Source organism: Pinus tabuliformis, chromosome 1_2, assembly GCF_031772625.1.
Source record: "Pinus tabuliformis cultivar Carrire ecotype Pingquan chromosome 1_2, CPIR1, whole genome shotgun sequence".
Classification (NCBI taxonomy): domain Eukaryota; kingdom Viridiplantae; phylum Streptophyta; class Pinopsida; order Pinales; family Pinaceae; genus Pinus; species Pinus tabuliformis.
Genome location: NC_142298.1, coordinates 676,580,429 through 676,607,991, shown reverse-complemented (window position 1 = coordinate 676,607,991; position 27,563 = coordinate 676,580,429). Strand labels below are relative to the sequence as shown.

The 27,563-nt window shown below is 35.9% G+C and overlaps 1 protein-coding gene across 4 annotated transcripts in view; it reads right to left on the bottom strand.

Annotated features, from left to right (window-relative positions):
- Positions 1–14,096, bottom strand: part of LOC149207494 (uncharacterized) — a 177,715-nt gene extending 163,619 nt beyond the window's left edge. The window contains exons 1-4 of one of the 4 annotated variants that reach the window (XR_016252636.1): positions 13,206–13,753; positions 12,933–13,020; positions 10,400–10,489; positions 10,153–10,264 (exon numbers count right to left, since the gene is read on the bottom strand). Coding sequence is in view for 3 of the 4 variants with exons in the window: in XM_089395739.1 (XP_089251865.1) it covers positions 10,153–10,264; positions 10,400–10,489; positions 12,933–13,020; positions 13,206–13,237 (322 nt within the window). In the remaining variant the exon portion in view is untranslated. Of the gene's footprint in view, positions 1–10,152; positions 10,265–10,399; positions 10,490–12,932; positions 13,021–13,205; positions 13,784–13,846 lie in introns of those variants that run through there. The other 3 variants (XM_089395738.1, XM_089395739.1, XM_089395737.1) reach the window with 3 other exon arrangements.
- Between the last annotated feature and the right edge of the window lie 13,467 nt (positions 14,097–27,563).

Genomic DNA, 27,563 nt, shown 5'->3' with positions numbered 1-27,563 from the left:
TGTCTTTGACAATATCCTTTATCAAGACATATAGACAAACATTGAACAGCAAGATGACCTCCAACAAGTGCCAAGCCAACCCTCCAAGATCCTATGTAGGGTTCCCTTCAATTCTTCCCACAGTGAGGTCTGTAATTAGATCTGCCATAGGTATCCAAGATGCACAAACTTCAGCCTTTTCCTCAGTCTCAAAACTCAGATGATGCCAGAGACAATAGTGCCTTGGACCTTCGCTTTAGCCATAGAAACAAATGCCTCATATCTCGCATATCACAGAGATTAGATGCCTCAGTTAGCTACATACCACAAAGATTAAGTGCCTCAGTCAACTCGCATATCACAGAGATTAGGTGCCTCAGTCAACTCGCATATCACAGAGATTAGGTGCCTCAATCTTCGCATAAGCCTTAGACCAAATGATCTGAAATATGTCCTTGAAGGAGAGCGAATAGGCTCAATTTATAGTGATTCGTCCATGCGAAGAGGTGTGTCTCTTGGGCAAGCCGACTTGATCTTGGAGGGGCCGATTTGAACACTTGTGGGGTAAATATATATTCAATTTGTCTCTTTTCATTTTATTGATGAAAATACCAACCGAAGCTACCATTTTCCAACAAAAACTTGGGGTTTAAATAGGGATGTTACAGGTTGAAGCTTTGGGTCAAATTGATGTACCCTATTCCATTACGACAATCAATTATGAATCGAATTCCATTTACGATGTACATCATCCATCCATTTACATCTTTTGGGTCTTCAAATGGATTCTTGTATGCATAACCTCAATTCCACCTCTTCCTTCCACTATGACTCCTAAGCTCTGACTCGTATCAATTATTTCATGAGAGTTAATATCCACTATGCCTCCTAGCTCTGACTCCTATCAATTATTTCATGAGTTAATATCCACTATGCCTCCTAAGCTCTAACTCCTATCAATTATTTCATGAGTTAATATCCACTCTATTTGAATGCAAGCTCTCTCCCTCCACTAACTCACATCAACCCCAAACTACAACACTAGTTAACCCCACACCAACGCATGTCACCCACGCATTGACGTAAGTCACACATCAACAAAACCTAAGCACAACCTACAAATCTAGAAATTCTCACATCTACCCCAAGGAACAAATTGACTTAGGTCGACCTTGCATTGCAACACAAACTTTAGGTTTAGTTCAACCCTCACCTTAGGCATAAACCTTAACATCACATATCAACTCTGAAAGTTATGTCTGCATTCAACAAGTTGGCTCTACGTGTTGGAAGTTGCCCACAACAAGTCAAAATTTCATTCCATTATCCCCTTGTCTTGTCAATTAATCTCCCCCACCACCCCATTCTTTGCACTATTCCCCACAACTCCCCCTTCTCGAACATCTAGACCATGTACATAGTCCTCCACTCCTTCTACATGTCACCCCATAAACACTCCACTCAACCTTATGCCCCTACACCATATCCTACTCCCTTTACTCTTAATAATAGGTAGCAATCACACCCCCTCTTCAACAAGCATAGAGAAAATGGCTCCCAACCACTGCAGATAAAATTTTGCAACAAAAACAACTTGAAAAAGCAAATACAGACAATAATTCATCATTACCATTTCTAGCAAGATGGAAAAGCAAGTTATGTGTTTATTTGACCAATTTTAGGTAACTCACATATAGAATTTGATAGCAAGAATTGATTATTTGTAGGATGAAGTTTGTAGCCTCACTAATCGAGTTTCAGAAGTGTTCTCTAAGGACCCTATTCTTGAACAAAAATATTTGCATGCCAAAACACATATCATCTCCAACCATCAAATTATTCCCTACATGCAAAAATTCAAGATCCCAAGAATAAACAAAACAAGATTAGATCCCTAAAAGAAACCTTCAAATAGGCAACTAGGACTACAATCAAATCCTAGACAAAGATACTTTGGGGGCAATGACAAGGATAGTTTGGTTATGCAAAACAAACTTAATGAATAGTGCACAAGGGCAACTAGAGAACCAAATTTGAAAGTAACATGTCTTCCTTCAACCTCAAAACCACATTTGGACCGCGTGCAGATTAGGACTGACCTCATTTGGGACACATTACACCTCCCTAATATAAATCCAAAGACAACTTGGTTGGATCAAATTCAATGCTTTTGTCCGATTTGGATCTACAGGGATCCATTTGCATACCCTCAGATCAAAGAAGCAACTTTTCACCCTTCCCAATAGATCCTCCTAGATGAGCATCTCATACATCTAATGTTGCAAAGCTTAAGCAATCCAAGGAACAAGTTGCAACATCACAACAGATAGGGAAATGGGAGGCTATCCATGATCCAATGGTTGTGATCTTGGATTAGCCATAGGGGGGAAGTGAGGGGTGTTGAGGATCACAATCAAGTGTTGGAATTGCAACAATGCTCTCTATTCATCCCTCTACACAATCTACAATGCACTCAAACCTTTGAATATTCTCTTCTTAATTGAGACCCAAGCAAGAATAATTATCTACACTATCATTATGTTTCAAAATGTAAACAAGTGAGTGAAAGCTCCAAGGGTGTTGAAGATTTGTGAGGCATAGCTTGTCTTTACCAAAATTGCCTTTAAGGTAGATCCAAATAACTCATAACAAATAAGCTTACCAAAATTATGTTTATTGGGGTATCCCCATTGTTAATTTTAGGTATGTTCTATGCTTAGAGCAATTTATTTCAATTTTCATAGTTAGCTCAATATCTTTTCCAGATTAGCAATCACATCAGCATAATAGTAAATTGCAAATAGAACATAAACATAAATTGCAGAAGACAAGCCAAGACAAGATGACACAAGATGTGGCGCTAGCCAGGGACAAACCCCAATGTGGGGAAACCCTTGATCAATTCTTCTTATATGTTCTTCAATAGTTCAACGGAGAGAGAGAGATAGTACATTTACAACAGAAAAGAGAGATAGTACATTTACAACAGAAGTCAACACTTTGACTTATCTAAATAAGAGCATAGATCATCTCTAATAAGATGATACATGAGGTATTTGAACTCAGTTGAAGACATGCTGCTTCAACTGATTCTCCACGGTGACTCCATCACCATGCTGCACCTCATCATCATGCAGCTCCTTACTGTGTTGCACCCATCATCACTATGTTGCATTTCATCATGCTTCATTAATCATGATTGTACCCATCAATGTACTGTTGTACTATGCTGAGCTATGCTATGCATTGCTGCTCCTACTATGCTGCACTGTACAACATTTACTTGTTGCAGCTCCCATTGCTGTACCAATACTGCACCATGTACCATTGCTCCATCATGAACCATTGCTGCACCATGTACTTGCTGCACCAAGTATCATTGTTGTCCCAAGTACCATCGCTGCACCTTGCTGCACTTTGTACTTGCTATCTCATGTGCCATTGCTGCACCATGCTGCCATACTATTGTCCCACTGTTAGCATTGTTGTGCCTTGTGCCATTGCTGCACAATGTTGCCACATTGTTGTCCCACTGTTAGCACTGTTGTGCCTTGTGCCATTATTGTACCATGCTGCCACACTGCTGTCCCATGTTACATTGTTGCTCCTATGTGGCATTGCTGCTCCTATGTAAGATTGTTGCAATGTTTGTGACTGGTTAGGGCATATTTGCCTGTTGTAATAACCCTTGATCAACCACCAAAACAACCCTCCTTGACTGCGGCTTACCCTAGGAGAAGTGGTGGCTCCCATCACTGCTGTTTAAATTTTTGGGCATAGACAGCCCCTAAACAGCTCCACGCTATCCCTTGTTGTGGTGGTATAGCCTGTGGCCTACCACATAGCCTTGCTGTAGCATACGGCCTCCTCCAAACTGAGTTTCTAGCCCACACATCAAATGCTAAACGACTTGACACTAACCTCCTTTGCCTTGGCCTTCTAGGAAGGTACCTCAGCCCTCCTAACAGCAACTCGGCCTTCACAATGACCTTGAAACAGCCCACACTGCTCAGTCCCTCTTTGTTGGTTAGGGCATCCTTAAGACTGCGGTTAGGGTTTCTCTAGAACTGTAATAAGGTCTCTTCAAGCGCTGTGTAGGAGAGCCTCCTTTAGGGCAGCGTAGGTGCCTTCCTCCAATGATAATCATCTGTCATGACTGCATCCATACTATATAGTACCTGCGTCTAGGTCTCTTTAGATAGTGTCTAGGGCTAGGGCATCTCCTCTTGGGCAGCTCCCTTAGTCTCCTTTCCTCCTACGTCTAGGGCTACCTCCTCTTAGACTTCTCTTCCATTAAAACCCAAAACAAGTGGAGAGAAATCAAGAGTGAAGTGTGTGAAATGACTCTCAAGTCATCTCTTTTTATACTAAAACATTGAGCACATGTGGGGGTTATTTGGTTGTTGGCCGACCTTGACGAATTGTCCCATAACACAAATAAATTCATATCTTCATGAATACTTATTGAAATTGGATGATCTTTAGCAATGTATATAATATCGCCGAAATATCAGCAATTTTTGTAAATATCGCGATATTTTCGGCGAGCCAAAATATCGCCAAGAAAATATCACGATATTTTCGGCGAGCCAAAATATCGCCAAGAAAATATCGCGATATTTCCGAAATATCGGCGATATATCGGCAAAATATCACGCAACGATGCAAAATATCGCCCAGTGATAGCCAAAAAATTTGGCGCCGCTATAAAAGTCCGATTTTGTTTTTTTTTCAATCATTTTCATTTCCAATTGCTGGAGAAGGAAGGGGAGAGCTATGTGCTTGCTACCAAGGAGGGTTTGAGCGTTGAATAGCTATTATCGCCACCAACAACGAAGATTTTGTTGATCTAAGCTTGAAGAACAGTGAGACAATTTCATTTCTTCCATTAACAAGTATGTTCAAATAAACCCCTATGTTAATGAATTTTTTGTTAGTTTTAGGCTTGTTTTTGCTTGCCTATTTGCCTACATTCATTTTGCCTGTTTTTTTTTTCCATTTGAAAAGATTTTCATGCCCATGGGCAAATGCAAGGGTTTTAACTTTTCTCCATATTTGGAGAGAAAACTCCATTTTTTTTTAAACTTTCAAATACACCCTCTTATTGTCATTTATGGTTTTTCATTGAATTCACATTGCAAAATTGCAAATAATGTAGCAAAAAAAATATTTTGTAAAATGATGTGGTTATTACTTATTAAGTTATTAATTCCAATTTTTTTTGGTGCCCTAGGTTTGAGTTAGCCCACTAAAAAATTCAAATATGCCAAAAGCCTTGGACCCATTTTGGGAGTATGGGAACCCTGATGGTGGGACAAATCGGGCATATCTTACATGCAAATTGTGTGGGACCAAGATGACAAGAGGGGTTACACAACTAAAATACCATCTGGCTAGACTCAGTGGACATGATGTTGGGATTTGTATAGTTTCTAGTCCGGAGCTTATATAAAAGGCTCTTGAAACAATTGATGAAAAAGACAGAAAGAAACAAGGCTGAACGTGCAGGTAGATCTTTCGGGATATCTTCTCCTGATTTTGATGTTGAGCGTAGTGGGAGGGGCTCCACAGCTGGCACATCATCACCTACTACTGCTAGTGCAAGGTCATCATTTTTTGTTCCACGAACAGGACTTGGATCACAACCTGGCATAAAATCGCTTGTTAAAAAAAGGAGAAGCAAGAAGTAGATAGAGTCATGGGGAGGTGTATTTTCTGGAGCGACTTACCTCTCAGCATCACCAAAACCAATCCATTTATGCTATTGTTGTCGTGGGCCCAGGGTACAAAAGTGCTACATATGAGGAGTTGCGGGGGCCAATTCTTCAAGCAAAAAAGCAGGACACCAACTCTAGATTGGCGGAGTTGAAAAAAACATGGGAAGTTACTGGATGCACAATGATGTCTGATGGTTGGACAGATAGGAAAGGTAGGACCCTTCTAAATTTCTTGGTACATTGTCCTAAAGGTACCATGTTTATTAAATCGTTGGATGCATCAGAACATATCAAAGATGCAACAACGATATGTGAGTTGTTAGATGGGTTCATTCGGGAGATTGGTGTGTAGAATGTGGTGCAAGTCATAACAGACAATGCAGCTAATTATGTGTCTGCCGCAAGATGCTTATGGAGAGGCATCGCATATTGTTCTGGACTCCGAGTGCAGCGCATTGTCTCGATTTGTTGCTTGAGGTTATGGGGAAACTCTCCTTCATCAAGGAGGCGATTGATATGGCTAGGAGCGTCCCCAAGTTTATTTATAACCATGCTTTTGTTCTTAGCCTCATGAGGAGGTTCACTAGAAACAAGGAGTTGCGGCGTCCTGCGATCACACGTTTTGCCACAAACTTTATTACTCTTCAGTCTTTGCTTCGATGTCAATTCGAGTTGAAGCAAATGTTTGTGTCTAATGATTGGCGTAATTGTAGATACAGCAGGAGACAGGACGGGAAAGCCATTGCAAAAATGGTGTACTCTGAGACGTTTTGGCATGGAGTAGAAGAAGCATGCTCAGTTAGTGAACCTATAGTAAAAGTTCTTAGATTGGTAGATGGGGAGAAGCCTGCAATGGCTTATTTGTATGAGGGCATGGATAGGGCCAAGGAGGCCATTCGTTCTTATTATGCAGACAAGGGTTTTGTTGGCCTTGATAGGCAGATGATGTTATGGGATGTGATTCATATTCGGTGGGCAAGGATGCTTCATCGACCCATTCATGCAACAACACTCTTCCTCAACCCCGCATTTTCATACAAATGCAGCATTGATTTTGATGGCAAGGTGATGGAAGGGCTCCATTCCTGTATTCATAGGACGGTACCTGATCCTGAGCTTCGTAGCAAAATCAATCGCGAGATACAGTATTATCGGGATTGTGTTGGCCTATTTGGCTTTGATGATGCTATTAGGGAAAGGACCCTCTTAATGCCACGTAAGTGACAAGTCATCACTCATTAGAAATTAGAATTTTCAATTTAGAATTTCCTTACTTATAATTCTATTTTTTTTAATTCAATTATGTAACTTTCATTTGAAAGCTTAATTATGTTTTAAGTTTTTGAATTTTTTATTTCTTTATTTTGTTGTAGATATTTGGTGGCGAAGCTATGGTGCAAGGGCACCAAATTTGCATAAATTGGCCATACAAATCTTGAGTCAAACATGTAGCTCTTCAGGGTGTGAGCGCAATTGGAGTGTATTTGAGAAAATACACGCAAAAACACGCAACAGGTATAACTTTGAGATCCAGCCTTCAGTTGAGCAATTACACTTATTGTAATTTTTAATTTTTAATTTATGACCTTCAAGTGTCAAGAGTCAAGACTCATTAGTTTTTCTGACACTCTTACAAGTTGGAGTTCGCACGCCTCGATGATTTAGTGCATGTGCATTACAACATCCGACTAACAGTGAGGCAAATAGAATCACCAATGGATCCAGATTCCATTTCCTTAGACAATATTGATGTATTGTCTCAGTGGAGGGTGGAGTCTGAGAAGCCCATCTTGGAGGAGTCACCTTCATGGTTAGAGCCAGATGATCCATTAGAACAGGGGCAGCAAGAGGAGGAGGACTCAAAGGAGCAGCAACACTCGGAGAAGGAGCAAGAGGAGGACACTGTGGGAGCATCAGCATCAACACCATTTGCTATAGATATAGGAGAGCACAGCCCCATACCTAGCACTCATTATTTGACATTAGGTGCAGAACCAGGGTCAGGGCCTTCTACTACTAGGGGCAGGCCTGGCAAACAGCCCATCATGTTTTCCCGTAAAAGGGGGAGAGGGCAGTGATTTCAGATAGATAGCTGCTAGTTTTATTTGTTATGCTACATATAACTCATGATGATGAGATACTTTCATATATGTCATGTGTATTGGATCTCCACATTTGAGTCCTTGAATGGACAATTATCAGGGATCAGCAAGATTTGGTATCGCCTTTCATGTATCATTTCTATTTGACATCATATAAATCAGTGCTTTCTTCATATTTATGTGCCAAAATGTTTATTTCATGTTGTTATTGCTTTATATGTTTAAAAATCTGAAGAAAAAAAAAATATATATATATACATATATATATATATATATATATATAGTATGCATTTTTTATGCTTGCCGATATTTGCCGATATTTTCGCCCATATTGCCGATAAGATATTTTTTGGACCCTCGCCCATATTTTGCCGATACCGATATTTTCAACACTGATCTTTAGATCAATCCTACACCTCTCGATGAGAGGAATCCAAGAAAAATATTAGTTGTCATAAATAAGATGACCCACATGGAGTTTGGCCCTAGTTGCCAATTTTAACACCCATCCCTCGAGATCTTCATTTGCGATCGACTTCTTTCCACTTACCTACTCAATTTTCTCCCTTCACACAGATTTAGATAGGGACTTCAAAGCCCAAGTCAAAACTCAATAGGTTCCCCTTCATGACAGGTCAAAGGATGTACTCTACTTGAGTTCGAACCAGGCTCCATTTGCACAAGTTATAAAGTGCAACTGTTTGTCCTTTATTTATCTCATTTGACTCATTTGTCTCATTTTGTCCTGATCACTTTATATTCAAATCACTCATTACTATGAGATATGTGATTCCACTTCCTATGCAAGGAGTCTTGCAACTCTCTTTACACCTTTTTTAATATCCAAACCAACAAGACCTAGCATTATACTTAGGAGAGGCACTCGAGCTCATAGCTCACATCCTGTAGCCCACCATCCAACCGAACACTACTTAAAGGATCACTTCTTTCTTCTTGGTGTTCTTAGTGGATAGAGGCATCAAGAGGCAAGAAAAATGCAACACTATTCCAACCAAATCTGTCAAACCACAACTAGGATCTCAACCCCCAGCAATGAGAACCATGCTGAGTTGTTGGGAGGCTACAAGAAAATTTACTCTAGAACAGTAACCGATGCAAACCACACCAAACTCCCAACAACGAGTCAACTCTTCTAAACAAAGAAACATCCCCTGAGCCGAATCCACTTCCTCCAGTGACTTTTATATACATAGATTACCCCCCTCAACATCAAATGGTAGGACAGCTTGCCATTCAACTTCAAAGGATGGTAGGAGAGCTTCCCATTCAACTTCAAAGGAAGAGCTGCACTCCCCCTGGTCCAATGACAAGTACTTGGAGCATCGAGGTTCTTTTCCTTGTGCTCAACTCCAAAGCATTGTATTTCTTTCAAGCATTATGAAAGTTGTCCCCAAGTCAGATAGATTAGCGTTGCTTTTTTGCTTTTATAGGAGTGGCCTTCCTAGTCACACTATGTATTGCCATGTCTACCACATAGTCATATAGACGTATTTTTGGTCATTTGTTGGGCAGTAACAAACTTATCTTATAAACCTCAAAAACCTTATAGCCTTTGTTTCTTATTCAAGTTATTGTTTCCCACTTCTCATTTCTAGTGACAGAAGAATCAAAGATGCTTCCCAATTTTACTTGAGCAACAATTATCAACCACCTATCAAGAGATGGGACACTGTTTACACCATAGGTTGCATGGCCACTTGGCCCGTCTTAATGGTCATAACAGCTCAGCTAGTGAACAATGAGCCCCTTGCAAGCTTGCATCAGAGGCTTTGACAAATGGCCACGAGATGTAAGAGGAATCAGACCCCAAAAGGCACCATAACAGCACCCCACTTTCACCAACTCAGCTCACATTCTTGTAGCTTGTTTCTAGGAATATAGCCTCAAGACATGTTTTAAGAAATAAAAGAACATGAGAAGCATATAGTCATGCAATATCATGCCAATCAAATCAATTCCCACAAATATTTCACAAATCCCAACATAGGTAGAACTATGCATTGAAAGAATACATTACATCCATCACAGCCAAATAGTGGTCACCAATAACAGCTCTTAAATATTAACAATGCCACAAGTCGTCAAATAAATGTTATATTCTTCATATATTATTGCAACTTTTTCAGAAATATTAGATGTACAATTTCATTCCTTGTGTCTGGATGATTAATTGGAAATTGGAAAACTAAACTACAAACAAAATAATATGTCGTGTCAAATCCATGTACTATGCCTATTAAGAAACTCAAGTAAACACCGTACACTATAACTATACAATTTAAGAAATGAAGAATAGATACAGAAAAGAATGAAAGAAAAAGGATTATCAATACCTCCATCCACGGAACCCGAAAATATGCTTTTCAAATGACGTGGGCTCTTTGCCATGGCAGAAATGCCATCAATGTGTCCACTCATTGCTCCCAGAAAGGGTTTTGCAAAAATCTGATCACCAAGAAAGGCCACAAATAGAAAATAATCAATTGCCAGCTACTCCTGGTCACGTACAAAGTGTCCACCAACAATATGGCATAACGGATGTACAACATTAAATTTGTAAATTTTATAGCATGACTCTACCTTGTCTAATTTTGCTGCATTGAGAGCACGGACATATTCTTGAGCCCTTGCCTGAGTATGTAGGTTAGGATCAAAGTTTCTAAAAACCCTCTGTTTATACATAAACAAACAACAAAGAGATATATATATGAGAATTCAAAATTTTGCCATACATAAAATAAGAAAAAATGATTGAACACAAAAATTAACAGAAAATGTATCAAAATATTTCAGTGCTAAACGCACCCATTGGGGATAAATTTTGTATGAGAAGGTCTGTTTACATCAACAGCGACTTCATTGACTTAAAATTACACTCAGTCAAGGCCATAACCCAATGATCAAAGTGTCCAAATCATAAGCAAATTAACCTCAATTGCAGCATTGAGTTATTCAGATAGTCAAAGAAGTTTGTGCTTATTTTGATGGTACTTCTCAGAGAGAACCACCAGTTGGGTTATGGGGGGGTGGTTTGGGGCAGGAGGTATTTTATATATCTCTGAGTCCTATGTCAACAGTTTTAAAGTAGGTGTTGATCATGGCACTGATAACAATGCAGAGTAATGGGCACTGAAGATTATTTTGACTTTAGCATCAAAATATGCTGTGCAGAATTTACAATTTTTTTATGACTCCCTACTCATAATAACATGGCTTTGGAGGGAGTACGCAGAAATTTCACATTACTATTGTTGTACGAGGACATATTGGATATAGTTGGGGGTTTCACACACAACTTTTGCACACATCTACAGACATAGGAATCAGGGAGCTGATCATCTGCCTAAGGAAGGTCTTCATCTCCAGCAGGGTGAATGGATAGTTCATGAAGTTAACAATGGGCTGCACAGAGAATATAATCGCATGCCTTTTATGTGATATGTTATTATTTTTCTGCTCACTTTTTGGGGAACTAAAGTACCTTTATCCCTGTTATATTTCTTTGAAATCATGTTTAAGAGGACTGTATATTTTTCATATTATATATGTGGATCTGAACAGATGCCTATAGGCATGATAGCTGAGAGGGTTTGTGGGCCTCTATAAAGCTTACCACTATACAGATAAAAACTTGTAATGCAAAGTTTAGGACTGCTTCTGTTTCTTTCTTCTGGGGTCTTAAATGGCTGTTAGCAATGTTGTACAAGCATCTGCCACTGTAATTTTAATCATCTTGAATAAAATTACAAATTTTCCTTGGAAAAGATAATCAAAGATTTCAAGATGTCAATTAAGTGATAGCCAGGGCCAATAATGCAGATGGACTAATTCACATGAATCTCACATTAACTGTAATACTTCATTTTTGGTGCATGTGAAAATACAGAATGGGAGAAACATATCTAATATCCATTTCTGTAAAACCATCCCTGTTCTACAAAATGAAATCTATTGTAACTAATTAGTATGATGCACCTAAAAATATGCTGTAAATCTTGTTAGAACGTTTTGCTTTTTAGATTGGCCAGCTGCCTGGAACTCATATCAACATAATGGCTAGAAGTGTGCTAACAAAAGATTAGCAGACAGAGAAGATAAGATAATTTTATTAATGTCCAACGAGTGACCATAAATAGGTCAATGTGAATATGAACAACTGAACATGAAAATGATAAAACCATGATTTGGTGTGAGGAAAGCCAAGTGGGTTTTTTTGGTTTGAACCATAACCAGGAAGATACGAGCAAGTATGGGTAGTATAAGAAAGCCTGTTGCAGCCACTTAGGTGAAGGCACTTATTTGAAATGGCTTGCAATGGTAATGATTGTGATGAGAGAACATAAAGGCATAAAAGTTCATCTTTGTTATAAATTTGACTAAAGCCAATAACTTTACTATGATTACACCAACATAGCAAAGAATTTTCTGATCCATATCACAATATTGGGGCCCATTTCAAACAATTGTACAATTTTACGCAGATGAAAGCTACGATTGCAAAACACTATAAAGATCAATGTTTGTATTTACTGTCACTTGTTATTATTTGATGGGTAAGTGACTTTAAAAGTAGGAGCTAGGTGCTTGTGATGATGTAGAATGGATTTATTTTGAAGTGTTGTGATCATTGGCATTCTAATGTTGAAAGCTTTTCATATTCAATGAGCAACATTGAAGCAGATATCACAATTCACGACACAGGAAAAAATGCACGTTGAGATCCGAGGCGTATGTTCAAATCTGCAGTTGAAGACAACATCTTGGAATTTTTTGGAAGACTGCTTGAGAATTCAGACTCGGCAATGACTCAGCCAGGATCCAAAATCATTGAAACAGGAAAAACTTGACAAAAATTTGGCAAACGATAAAAGAGAAGGATATATTTTTTCAACTTAATTAAATTATAAATTTAAAACAACATATTGCCACATAAATATCAAAATAAGATACATATATAAGATGTATAAGATGTCCAATCACATTGCTACAAATATGAAAAGAGTGTGCACAGGTAAGATGTATAAGATGCCCAATCATATATATCATAAATTACTTGTCAATGGAAAGTCAAGTGTCAAAATTAAAGAGTCCAAACAAATATACTTATGCTTACCTGAAGATCGTTACTCCGTTCCCTTGTAAATTCATCTGTTGAACGTGATATAATCTTCACCTTCATTATTTCACAGCTCAAAAAAACCCTATCCACATTAAAATTATCAAACAAACAACAATTAGTTATATAAACCGATCAGATTATAGAATCAAATACAAAATTCAGAGGTGCACGCCAGAGACTTTTATCGACTTATTCACATGGACAAATTCCATGGATGAATGCAAACCTTGAAAAGCCTTCTCAAACAACAATTTAAATAATGCAAACCTTATAAAAACCCCTACAATCAACAGTTTCATTCTCGAACTAGCTTTCTCTTATTCCGGTGAAACTAATGCGCCCTCCCACCAACCAGGCAAACCATCATTGACATCATACAAATATTTAATTGTGTAAATCCTAGAAAAACCCTACTACACAACCATTTAGATATCCACAGATTAACACATTTTGGTCTGCAGTTTTTCATTGGGTAAGTAAATGAAATTCTTGTTTTTCCCTTTGGAATGGGATATGATAAAATTTGTCAATATGTTCAAGAAAATACAAAATTCAAAATTCAAACCTGTACATATAAAATTGCATGCATTCATTAGCACACATATGATACGAGCTAAAAAAACTATACGCAAATGAAATACATATCAAAGAACAAAAAAATATACAGTCAACTGTCTTTCTAACGGAAAAAGGCAGCAGTAAAACAAACGACAAAAGTCCAAAGGGAATCCTTCTAACAGACACAGGCAGCGGTAAAACATGCGACAAAAGTCCAGGGGGAATCCTCCTAACAGAGACGGGCAGCAGTAAAAAATACTATAAAAGTTCAGAGGGAATCCTCCTAGACATGCAATGTTCCCTCTAACTTCAATGTTCGTATAAAACTGGGGAGCGAATTCAAGAGGTACCTTCAAGCTCGATTGACTTCAGTCGGCAGGTTTCGTGTGTTATGAGCAGCAGCTTGGGCAACCCTTATGCCGATTGCAGATTCTTTAATTTAAATCGGCTTGCGTGGCTGCGCCGGCCCACTTTTCCGTCTCCGTTTACATAGACGGACGTTGGCGTTGATTACTGAGTCGGAAAACTGTTGCAGCCGGAAATATAACCTGTCTTTTGTATCATGTTCTCAGTGCATCGTCCTCGCACTGGAATTAAACCCACGCAGCACGCTTTATGTAATCCGTTCTTTAGGTCTATTTTAATTATTTTATTTTCTATTTTTTTAATTCTTACATGGTTATAAATTAGTTTTAATAAAATAATAGCAGCACTCTTTATGTAATCAGTTTTTTAGGTTTATTTTAATTATTTTATTTTCTATTTTTTAAATTCTTACATTGTTATAAATTAGTTTTAATCAAATAATATTTTGTAAATTAAATATGTTGTTAAATTAGTTTTAATCAAATAATATTTTGTAAATTAAATATGTTGTTTAATCTAAAGGGTAACGCATGAAAATGGGTAAATAATTAATGTTTAATGTTTAATTAAATGGTTGAACAATATTAATTATTCAAATATTGGTTGAAAATAGATTTTTTAATTATCCAAATATTTTATTTGTCTGTGTTGTTCTAAATTTTAAGAAATTGAAACTTCTTTAAGAAGGTCGTTCTAAACTCCTTTATCACAAGGGAACAGCATGCGTTCTTAAAAGACAGGATCATTCTGGATGCGGTTGCTATGACACAGGAATGCCTTTTTTCAATTATATCCAATAATATTGATGCTGCCATTCTAAAGATAGATCTCAAAAAAGTGTATGACTGTGTAGACTGGGGATTCCTTAGAATCCTTCTTGCCAAAATCGGATTAAGGTCTCAAGGAATTAACTGGATAATGGCGTGTGTTGAAAACGTCAAATACTCAGTTATTATAAATGACACCCCTTCGCCAGGGCTGCCCTCTTTCACCTCTTCTCTTCATACTCGTGATGAACTCTCTCAGCACTCAGATCAACAAGGCAGTTGCTGACCGAAGATGCAAGCCGATTAAGATTTGCAAGGATATCTCCCTATCTCATAACCTTTTTGTAGATGATATTCTTATTTTTGCTATGTTATGTAAATCATCATGGATCTGTCTAAATGTGATCTTTCAGAAATTCCAATCTGCATCTGGTTTGATTATAAACAAGGACAAGTCTATGTTGTATCATAACGAAACAAATTTGGACTTAGCTCATTGGACTGCTGCGCTGTTTGGCATCAATCATGCTTCGATTAAGGAAGGTTTTAAATATCTGGGCTTCTATTTGAAAGCGAAGGGATATCGCATTCAGGATTGGCAGTGGCTGATTGATCTTTTTATAAAAAAATCTCATGCTGGGAGATGAGATTCCTATCCCTGGCGGGCAGATTTATCCTGGTTCAGGCTGTTCTTTCTCAATTGGCGGTTTATTGGGCCCACCTTTTCCTTCTTCCTGCATCTATTTTAAACAAAATGGGTTCATTAGCTGCCAATTTCTTATGGGGTGGCAGATCATATCAGTCCAAGATCCATTTAGTGAAGATGGATTCTATTTCAAAACCGAAGAAGATAGGTGGATGGGGCCTTATGCACATGAGATCTTTCGGCAAAGCCCTTCTCTGCAAATCTCTTCTTAGAGGAATCTATGGCAAGGGTCAGTGGAGTAATATCATCAATCAAAAATATCTTAAAGGCAGGAGCATGGTTTTCTGGTACAGGAGGAAATCATTGGGCATTAGAAGAGGATCTTCCATATGGCTAAGCTTCAGGAAGATTCAATTCTTCTTCATGGAGAATTTAAGATGGAGACTTTCCTCAGGATCGAATATTTATATAAGTTTTGAATCAACTCTGTATGAGCTGGAATCAATGCTTCCCCCTGCTCTGATCTCTTTTTTCCACTCAAAAGGCTTTTTCACGTGGAATAAGCTAATTAAAACATGGCCCTCTCAGAAGCTAGTTTGGAAGGATGGGGACGACTTATCCTTGCCCCTTTCACTCCGTCCTTTTTGGTTATCGGCTATCACAGGCTTTTCAAGCAAAGGCATCAAACAATCGGGTTCAAAGGATGAACTGATTTGGTCACTTGAGAAATCCTCTCAATCTATCTGCATCAGAGATCTATATGCAGCTTTCTCATCCGGCCAGTCGCCCTCATCCCCCATCTTTCCACTCAAATTCTGGAAATCGACTTGTCCGCTAAAGATGATATTATTTTCATGGTTACTTTTTTCAAATAGGAACCTCACTTGGGAAGTTCTCCAAAGAAAGGGATGGCAGGGTCCGGGAAGATGTCAAATGTGTCAATCTGCAGCTGAAACAAATGCGCACATGTTTTTCCAATGTGCCTCATCTTCCAAAATCTGGTACGACTTGTCATTGATTTATGGTTTTTCTCACCGGGTTTTTTCATCTGTTCAGGATGGCTTCAAATGGTGGAGTGTACAGCGTCCTATCTGGCGTTCATTATTCATCCTCACTTGCTGGTTTTTATGGAGATGGAGAAATGAATGCATTTTTCAGGACTCCAGGATTCCCCTTGCCTCTGTCCTGGTTTCAATATCGGCCTTCATGCCTTCTCCGGATTAATCTCAGATCTATGGTCTGTTTATTTTTAGCAGTTCTTTTTGGTCTCATGCGTCTTCTTCTTCGCGGCTTATGTTGATCCTATCTATTTTAGATCTATCTCGATAGATGGTTCTCACTTTCGCCTTCCTTGGAGGTGTATTATGTGGAGTTCTTCTCTGGTCAATATGCTGTCAGGTTATCGGTGGAAGTTTTTGGCACTATCTGTAATTTTCCGCCCTTGTCCACATAACGACAATCATGTATTTAGATCTTTATATTCTCTTAATATAATACATCATGATTTTCTCTCTGAAAAAAAAATAATAGCAAGATGGAAGTGTGATCATAGGTTTATTGTGATGTAATATATATATATATATATATATATATATATATATATATATAACCCCGATCAAATTCTAAGAGAATTCAAATTTTAAATTCACAAAATGGCATAACCTATCATTATATTGTTTTTGGTTTTTTTAAAACAGAATATATGGTCAAAGTTTGTCAAAGTTTGTTTTTATATATGGCATTTTTTACAATTTAAAAAATAAAATTTTTATTTTTTATTATATTTTTGACTTATTTTTTTTATTGAAATATTTATTATAAATAATTATTATGTTTTCAGTAGAATCACATATAAATAAAAAATATGAAAAAATATATATGTTCCAATATAAATCTATTTTAAAATATAAAAATAGACAATTGTTTAATATAAAATTTAATTATTTATCAAATTATTTTTTACATTTAAATATAAATGTTTTTGGTTTTTTTAAAACAGAATATATGGTCAAAGTTTGTTTATATATATGTCATTTTTTATAATTTAAAAAACAAAATTTTTTATTTTTTATTATATTTTTGACTTATTTTTTTATTGATTTATTGAAATATTTATTATAAATAATTATTATGTTTTAAGTAGAATCACATATAAATAAAAAAAATATGAAAAAATATATATGTTTCAATATAAATCTATTTTAAAATATATAAATGGACAATTGTTTAATATAAAATTTAATTATTTATCAAATTATTTTTTACATTTAAATATAAATATAAATTAAAAATTAAATTTCAAAATATAATAATAATAAAAAAACCTTATAAAAATGTTTTGAGATTTTTAGATATCAATTTCAGATAGAAATGATTATCCAACACATTAAAAGTATTTTATGAACATTTATTTTAAAAATGATGGTGAGGAAGTGTATTCACTAAAATAGGTATTAATACTTTTCAAATAATTTATTTATTAATAAAAAATAAATTATACTATATTGTTGATTATTTATATTTATAAATTAATAGTTTGAAAATAAATTTATTGGTTATATATTTCTTTCTTAATATTTTTTTAATATATAATAATTTTATTATTGTTTCGACTTAATTGTGAATATATCAAATAATTTTATTATTGTTTCGATTTAATTGTGTATATATTAAATAATTTCAATTATTGAATGTATTGTTATATCATTATTTTTAATCAAGGTATTAGAATGATTTAGAGTTTTGGTAACCTATCAAACAATTTTGAATTGTGAGCCATGTTCTTAATGCATATTGATTAGCATTTGTTCCTAATTCAAAAAGTTATAATACATTTAGCATGGTCAATAAGGTAGAATATTTGAACTTCATCTTTGAGTTTTCAAATGCTTATTATTGTGGCTTCCTTTAATAAAATCACTTTCCTTTGGTGGTTGAGTTGTGCTACTATTGAGAATTTTATAATAAACTCTCTCAAGTATTGTGCTATATCTATGAAACTCGTGACCTCTATCACACTAGTGAGAATAGGCCATTGGGTGATTGGTACAATATTTTCTAGATATATTTTCCAAGATATATTGACAATGTCTTCCCAAATATACATTTCTACAAATTGGAAATCAACTAATTCTTCCTTAAGGTATTTAGTACTTGTGTCAAACGTGAGAAGTGATTTTTCCATGTATCATTGAAAACTAGTATGTTAACTAGATATACTATTACAAATGATTTAATGAAAGGGTGTAGACATCATTCATTAATATCATGAAAGTTGCAAGTGTATCACATAAACCAAAAGGCATTACTAACCAGTGGCACAAACCTTGTCTTGAACATTGTCTTCAACTTTATTTCTCACTTAATGGTAACCTTATTTAAGGACCACTACATAAAAGAATATAGCGTATTGTAGCAGATCGAAGAGGTTATCAATCCTTAGTAAAGGATATTTTATTTTTTATGGAAATTTTGTTCAAGGCATGGTAGTTAATGAACATTATCAAACTTTCATCCTTCTTTGTCACCATAATGATGGTTGTACCACATGGTGATGTACTGGGGTAATGACTTTGTACTCCAATAATTGTTGTAGCAAGTTCTTTCACTTCCTTTACTTCAATGGTGGACTTCTTATACAATCAAAATGTTAGGAAGTGATGAATTTAACAAAAACTGAATCATGTGCTCAACCCCTCCTTTGGGTGGCAGTCGCTAAGGTTCTTAAACACTTCCTTGTAGGTTTCACCCAATTGTTGTAATTTTCTAGTTCTACTTGGCATTAGATCCTTCCAAAAATGCCTTCATCTCTAACTTGCATCATTCTCCTTGTTTCTTTCTTTCTCTCAAATCTACACAAATATCTATTTATTTATTTATATGAAACTGTGACTTTTTTTAAATAACATATTTTAATTATTTTAGTTATAAGAGAATTTCCATGCACAATTAATTTAATTTACAAAATATAATTATAATTATAATTTGTTTTCTAAATATACATAAAATGCGATAAAATAATTTATAAATATTTAAATATAATTTAATGTTAAAAAATGTTAAATAATTTTTATTTGGTTTGATTTTATTTTAAGTTTTTTTTTAATTATTACTATATAGGATATAGTTTATTATGCATTCTTGAATTTTCAAAAAGAATATGTTTTGTTATTAGAATTCACAATCATATGAAGTTTTAATTCTTCATGTGGGAGCATTATTTCGGACCATTTTTTTTTGTAAGCAAACAAACTTTCATTATATTTTCAAAATTTTACATAAAATACATGCATGGATAAACATGAGTAGACTAAGTCTCAAATGTGTTCGCTTTGTGTGCAAAAAACTTTATGACCTAAAGCATGTTTAGGAAGAACCATCTTCCTTTAAGTGGAAAACCAGATGGTCTCCCTGGGAGTCCAGAGACCAATGTTTGACATAATAGGACCAAAGAAAAAATAAATGTACAACAACAACAAAAAAAGTGGACTGAAACAATAAAATACCACAAGAAAAACAATAAAGTAGAGGTTGAGAGAGCCTTTCTTGGAGATGGTTAACGAGCCTAGTCACATTGAGAGAGATACTAGAAGGGAGCATCATAGCCTTCAAGTAACCAAGGAGGTAATTCCACTTCAATAAACACACCACCTATGCTAATGTTGGCCTCCTACTGAGAGGTATAACCCTTCGGATGGACTGCATCTGCAATCTTGTTAGCAAAAGTGAATTCCTTCTCCCCATGGCTCGAAGAGTCAGGACTCTCTGGTTGCTAGTCCTTTTTTCGGGGCCCTAGATGTTTAGGTCTGAGAGGCTTAGTACCTTAATGAATTCAGTTTGCATTGTCCAAGTTAGCAAGCGGGTTACATGAAGGCGACAGAGGGGGAGGAGGAGGGAATTGAATTCCTAGAGTACCTTATGGGGCCATCAGAGTCAACCAAGTCTGGACTAGATAGAGATCTATGTCCACAATTATACTTTCCACAACACGTAGGATTTCCTCTTAATATCTCAAATGACGACCATGCAAGTTCTTTACCATCTAATGACCATTAGTAGTGTTTTTGAGCCCCTGCGCTTCCATTATTCTGACTAAGTGTATGATGTGCAGTGGAAAATCCTCATCAAATTATTCCATGCCTTATCTATGCTACTATGCTAGGGGGTGGGGGGGTGTTGATGGCCTCTTCCTCACCCTCCTCTTTTGGCACGCCCTTGTTCATGGACCATAATTTTAAGGTAGGAAAATCCTTTTCCTTTAGCGTCGAGCTACCTGATCGTCATTGCTCTGCAATTACAATGGAGGCCAACCACCTGCAAAGCCATTTGAATGTGAGAATGAATGTCCCTTGGTGGAATAGTTCCTTAGTTCATGTCCCAAGTAGGGTATGAGTGCCCTGTCCTCATATGTTCACCACCTTCCCCTCTGCATTGAATGTTATCTACAGGGTTGACAACAGAGAGTCTCCACCCATCCCTATGCATTCATGTGCTAGATCGCACTAGCATGAGGAGCCTAATGGGAACTAGAGCTCGGGAGGACACTTAGATTTAGGGTGTTGAAGTTATATAACATAGTTTCATATTTCTAATAAATGAAACGTTTGAAAATTAACATACTAATCTTAAAAATTGATATCAAAATCTCATTAAGATCCCGATTAGTTCCTTGATATGTTCCTGACTATACTGGAACTATTTCAAGGCATATTGGACCCACTTTTAACCTCAAGCGTGTTCTTGGGCCAGGGGGGGGCTCCTTCAACTATTGATAGTAGATAAGTTCTTATTATTAATATGAAGTGGTCTAGTCTTTAAGCTCATAACGTCATATTCAAAATAGAATGAGATGATAAATAAGGTTAAGAATAAATGACAGTATGCACAATAAAACATTGTAAACCTTTTAGATCAAAATCTTATCCATTAGACATAAAATCGCGAAGTACAGAGCACAATAACTAAAAGTGCAAGGTGGAATAAGCTTAAAGAATATAATAAACCCCAGGTGTGGCAATGAGTAATGAAGTCATAAGAAACCTAAGATGAACAAAAATGAATTGTTGGGTATTAAAACTAATCCAACTGATAAGAATTTGTTTGATGATTTTAATGATCATCTTAAATGCATATATACAAAGGCATGGAAAAGAGTGAAAACAAATCTAAATTCTTAATCCATGTTTTGTTTATTGTATAAACATTTCATACAAACCATAAATATAAATAAATATGAAAATCAAATTGTCTTTATAATGTTGAATATAGGAGGACCCCAGCCTGAAAGATGTGATAATTACATTCAGAATAGAAAATAATAGAGATGAAAAGTGAGAATCTTAAACCCAAAAACTGACATAGGAACAAGGCTCTACTATCCTTGAGACATGAATCCAATAAACAATTCATTATATCTAAGAAGTTTACAATTAACCTTAAGAGTTGAATTACAGAGAAAACTCCCCTCTCTCACTACTTCCAAAATTATATCTCCCTTGTTTTTTAATAAAAGTTATTATAGAGTAAGCCCTTAATTTTAAAAATTCATTTTAAATAATAATAATAATTTATTTTTTTGGTTTTTTAACTTGGATCTAAGTAATAGTGGGATTGGATAATAAAACAAGGACTTGGTGAAGAAAGGGTGGGTTCTAACCAAGATATAATCTTTAATAAATAGGATAAATTGGTTTAGGGGGCAAGGGCGATATCAATGAATAAGCCAAACTTGTGTGAATTTAAGAATTTTGGTGGAGTCATTTTATGTTACATTATTGACTCCAACTAGCGTTATTGGCTCGAGCTGGGGATAGTATCTCCTTGTGAGGCACAAAGAACATGTAAACCACATTCCTTCACCTTTTGTCTATAAATATGTCCTTGTACCTACTCATTTATGATGCATTGAAATCATTTCTTTGTTTCTCTCTATCAACTTATTCAACATTGAAACAATTGTATGTGCAAATTAAAAATAAAAAGTATTCTACAAATTGAAAAACAAATGCTCATTTGGAAAGATTATTTATGCACAACCAACTAATATATTAATTTGGTCAACCCTTTTGGCTAAATAAAAATAAAATTTCAGTGCAATTATGAAAATATTTGATTGAGTGAACCTTACTTTCATTCTTTTGCAGGAATAGGATAGAAAACACTAAATTGTGTAATAAACATATCATAGGCATTGATTACAATAGTACTTCATTGTAGGACTTCCTCCATTGATTGTAGAATGGCAAAACTCGAGCCATAATATCGTTAGGAAATCCCATAGTCTAGAAACTCTCTTGATGCGCCATTTTCACCATCTTTATGGCATTTCCAAGAAATAGCTTATACGAAGGGCCTCCTATGGCTTGTGATTCAAAATGCTTTTGTATTTTCATAGGCTTCCACCATACAAATCTTATAGCTTCTATGATTATTGTAACAACAAGTACAATTGAAGCCACAAAAGTAGAAATCCACAAATTTTGTTGTATTTTATTCAAATCACCAGCAATAAATATAGATTATACTCTCTCTTCAACATGTAGCAACCACCCAAAATTTATTTGTATGAAATGTACTTCAAATATCTTAGAAGGCCACCGCACATTGACCTCGACTAGTCCGAATTCAGGGCTCTGGGCTTTGTTGACTGTGTTTGCGTGAGGATGTAAGACCCCGACCCTGACTAGTCGGAGGTCGGGCCCCAAGTTTTTTTTACAATGTTAGGAGGGAATTAACCTCGACTCCCGACTTGTTACATAAAATCAATAGTGGATCAATTAATTAGCCTAAACTTTAAAACAGACCATTGAGGTGTTCTAAGCAAACAATTCTTAGGTAAAATGTATTGAATTAAAATAAATTTATTGATGCACTGAGTACTTGTGTTGCGCTACTTCCAACAATTTCAACAACAGATCCACTGTTGAGATCAATGTTTCGTCTGAAAATTTTGTTTCAACGAAGGGATTCTACATCATAAACTGGCCACTACAAAAACGTCTAGGTAAGGTTATGCGGACTACCTTTTCCCTGAACCATTCATGCATGAGTAGAACGAGGTAGGGTGCCCCTCTAAGGACAAAAACCAAAGAGTAAAAGGAGGTCCGTGGACTACTTGTTTGTTAGTGTAATATTGATTCTTCCTTCATTTCATCCCTTCCTTGTTCAGTTAACTCAGTTTAGGTTTTCTCCTTCTTTTTCTTGGCCTTCGCTCATCAACAAGGGGAGACTTGTCATCTTTACATGAAGCCCCAACATTTGAGTGCTTTGATTCAACCATACATTGTCAAAATGACGCAATACTATGAGTAGTCCCAAAAAATTCCATTTTGGATTGTTGTGGTTGATGTTGCTTTTCTTTGATTTTATCCTCTTTGCTCCACTTAAAATTGTTATGATGAACACGTTGACTACCAATATCATTATTGGGAATCACAACACCATTGGCTTTCTTTTGTTGATGATAATCATGACGAATGTTATATACATCCCCCTCCTTTACTGCTATAGACTTGGTTCAAAGTTATAGATTGAAACCCCTTTTTATTGCTCCCATAAAATATTTTATTGCCATTCAGATAATACTCGTGCTGGTGTTCATTAGGTGCTCGCAAAACTGGATGGAGAAATCAACTCTCCATTGTTGATGAGACAAATTTATCATCAACTAAGAGTTATTGGATTGAAATAATTACCTACAAGATTTGCAAATCATGTGTTACAATGCATAATTGTCCTCAATATCTTTACCTTAAGCTATGAAGAAGGCACCAAATAAATTTTGCCCTTATATACATGATCAACTCATTACCATTATATATTTGCCATCATGAATTGTGCCTTCCATAACTTATCCAAATTGGATCGTTATAATGTTTTTTCATCCATCTCAATGCTTTTGGAGTGGAAAAAGTGGAGGAATTAGCTCATGGGACTATTTTTTACTAACGGAATCGAATTTGGCAAACACATGGTCTGAAATCGTCCAGGAGTGTTTTGAGGCATCAAACGATATTTTTTGGGGGGCAAAAATTTTCCGCTATATAGTCACGTCTATTCATGTTATTCTACATACGGAGACCTTTCGAACAACGCAAGAATCACATCAATTGGAGTCTGTATGCAAAAGTTATGCCACTCAGAATTGACCTTCATGTTTTCACCACCATAATTCGAGAGGATGCCGCGTAAGCCCCCAATATTCATGGAAAATGGGTTAGCCACATGATTATGATGTAGAAGACTTTAGAAGATTCTATATTCTAACTCTGGTTAAGAGTTGAGGTAGTTAAACCTAACCACCAGCAGGATATCAGGTTGTGTTATAACCAGGCCACTAGGAGGAAAAGGTATTCCATTTTTTCAAGTGAATTTGTTCCATAACTGACAAAAAAAAAGAGAGAGATAGAAGGTAGAGCACTAAGAGAGGATTTGTGCATTGTAGCAGCCCATAGACCATACTTCTTTATACTCGCATTTATATTTCCATTCAGAGAAAGAGAGAGGAGCGGCCTCACCTTCCAGTTGGGTTTTTCTCATGAAAGGATTTCCCAGAGCATATCTTGTGTCAAATGTGTGTGTGAGTTTTTATTTTTGATGTTCCCTATTTTCTGCATAATTTTGATTCACATGCATGTACTATTAACAATAAATCTACAGATCCAAAAATCCAATAAAATCATAATAGTGTAGAATTCTAGATTTTAAATATAATTTTATCATATATGTTGTGATGAACTATCCAATGGAATATATATAGTAGTTTACAGATCAATAACTCTTGTCTCCCATGAATCTGTGGCACACTATGCTACAATTAACTCCCTCCAATCAACATAAATCTCCACTAATGAACATATGTGAGGTCTCTTGGAAAGTGCATCAATAACTACATTCTACTTCCCTTTAACATATACAATGTTGAAACTGTATGCCTGCAATCTACTGACCCACTTTTGTTGCCTATCATTTAGATCCTTTTAGCTCTTGAAATATTTGATGTTGTTACGATTTGTTTTGATAATAAACTTACCCCCAAATAGGTATGGTCTGAATTTAGCCAAGGCATGCATAATGGCCAACATCTCTCTATCATAAACTAAGTAACTCTGCTCCACACCTCTTAATTTTCTACTCTGAAAAACGATGGGGTGCTTATACTACATCAGAATAGATCTTATCCCCTCTTCTGAAGCATCACACTCCAACTCAAAAGGTTTCAAGAAATCTAGTATTACGAACACAAGGCATGTGGAGATCACCTACTTGAAGTGCTCGAAACACTTAGGTGACGAATCAAACCACTGAAAGCCCCTCTTCTTAGTCAAATCCATGAGCAGTGCTACAGTTTGTCAAAAGCCCTCAACAAATCTACTGTAGAAACCACGAAGATTAAAGAATCCCCTAAGTTGGATGAGATTTGTAGTTGTAGGCCATTCTAGAATAGCCTTGATATTCTGAGGATTTACTCTTACGCCCTCTACACTTATGGTATGACCAAGATAAAGAAGCTTTGTCATCATGAAGTCACATTTAGACTCCTTAGCATATAGAGACTCACTCTTTAAAATGCTTAATACCTCCTCAAGACGTTGCACGTGCTCCTTCCAAATCTTATTTAAAATCAGGATGTCATCAAAGACACTACAACAAAACAGGCCATTAGTGCCACAAATAGTGTTGAAATTCAGTGTTTCTTAGCGCGTGAATTGGCGTCAAGAAGCGATGTAATATTTGGCGAAAGAAGGCATGTTCACATCGGTGCCTTGATTTGCATCGTAAATAGTGCCAGGAATAGCCCCATAAACAGTTTCTTCCATTCTTGATTCCACTGTTGCCTCCATTTGTACTTCTAGTTTTGCTCTTAGTTGTGCTTTTTGTTTTGCTTCTACCATGGCATCGAAAATAACTTCTTTTTTGGCTTCCTAATTAACACCAAGTTTTTCTTCCAATATAAAAGTGTTTGTTGCATCTAGCTTTGCTTCCATTATGCCATCTTATTTAGCTTCTAATATGGCTTCCATTATAGTGTCTTTTGTTGCTTCTAATATTGCTTCCATTATTACTTCTTGGTTTGCTACTTAAATGGCTTCTTTGTTTGCTTCATTGGGAATGCCAAGTTTGGCTTCTAATATTGCTTCCATTATTACTTTTTTGTTTGCTACCTAAATTGCTTCTCATTTTGCTTCTCAGGTAACGCCAAGTTTTTCTTCCATAATTACCTTCTTTTTGGCCACCTAATTTTCTTTTGTTTTTGCTTCTCATGTAACACCCAATTGGGTTGCTAGTATTGCTTCCATTATTAATTTTTTTTTTGCAACCTAAATTGCTTTGTTTTTTGCTTCTTAGGTAATGTCAAGTTTTGCTTCCAAGATTGCTTCTGGTGTGTTTCTACTTTGGCTTCCATTTTTGTTTCCATAATTGCTTCACAGTTTACTTCCTGTTTAGCACCTAGGTTTGCTTCATTTTAGGTCCAGGGTTTGCTTCATTTTTAGCCTCCAATTTTTCTTCTTGTTAAGCAACCAATTTAGCTTCCTATTTAAAGCGAATAATAGCTCCAACTATGGTTTCCAATTTAATGTAAAATTTTACTTCCATTTTAAAGCCACATTATGCTTCCATTTTAATAACTCATGATGCTTCCTTTCTAGCTTTCATTTATTAATTTAATATTTTTTATTCAATTAAATTAGTTAAGTATGCCACACCTCTTAAATAGCTTATATGATTATAGAATAGGTCATATTGCGTTTGAAATATTTTATAGCATACCACTTATAAAGAATTTTTATGGGAAAGAGATATCCATACAAACTAACAACATTTTTTAAACTGTAACCGATATTTTTATATTACTAATAAACAAAATTGTTGGTCGTGACGAGCTACACATAATGCAAGCCCAAATTCACATCATAGATATTTTTAGAGCATAGCTCTTTCAGGTTTTTTATAGTCACAGACCACACCACAACATTGGAATAAATGACAAGGTCTTTTTTTTTTAACTATAACTTGTATTTTTATATTATTAATAGACAAAGTTGTTGGTCCATGACCGGCTACACATAATGTTGACCTAGATAATATATGTCCAAATGATACAAGTCAAAATGATACATGTCAAAATGATACAACTCAATATGGTACTGCATATGAAAATGATACATATGATAGTAAACATGAAAAGAGGCATCATAATGATTTATCAACAATGATCCTTGATGGAGTCTATATGATCAATGTAAATAGCTACTACCAGGGGATTTCTCATCATCATCATGTCTATCA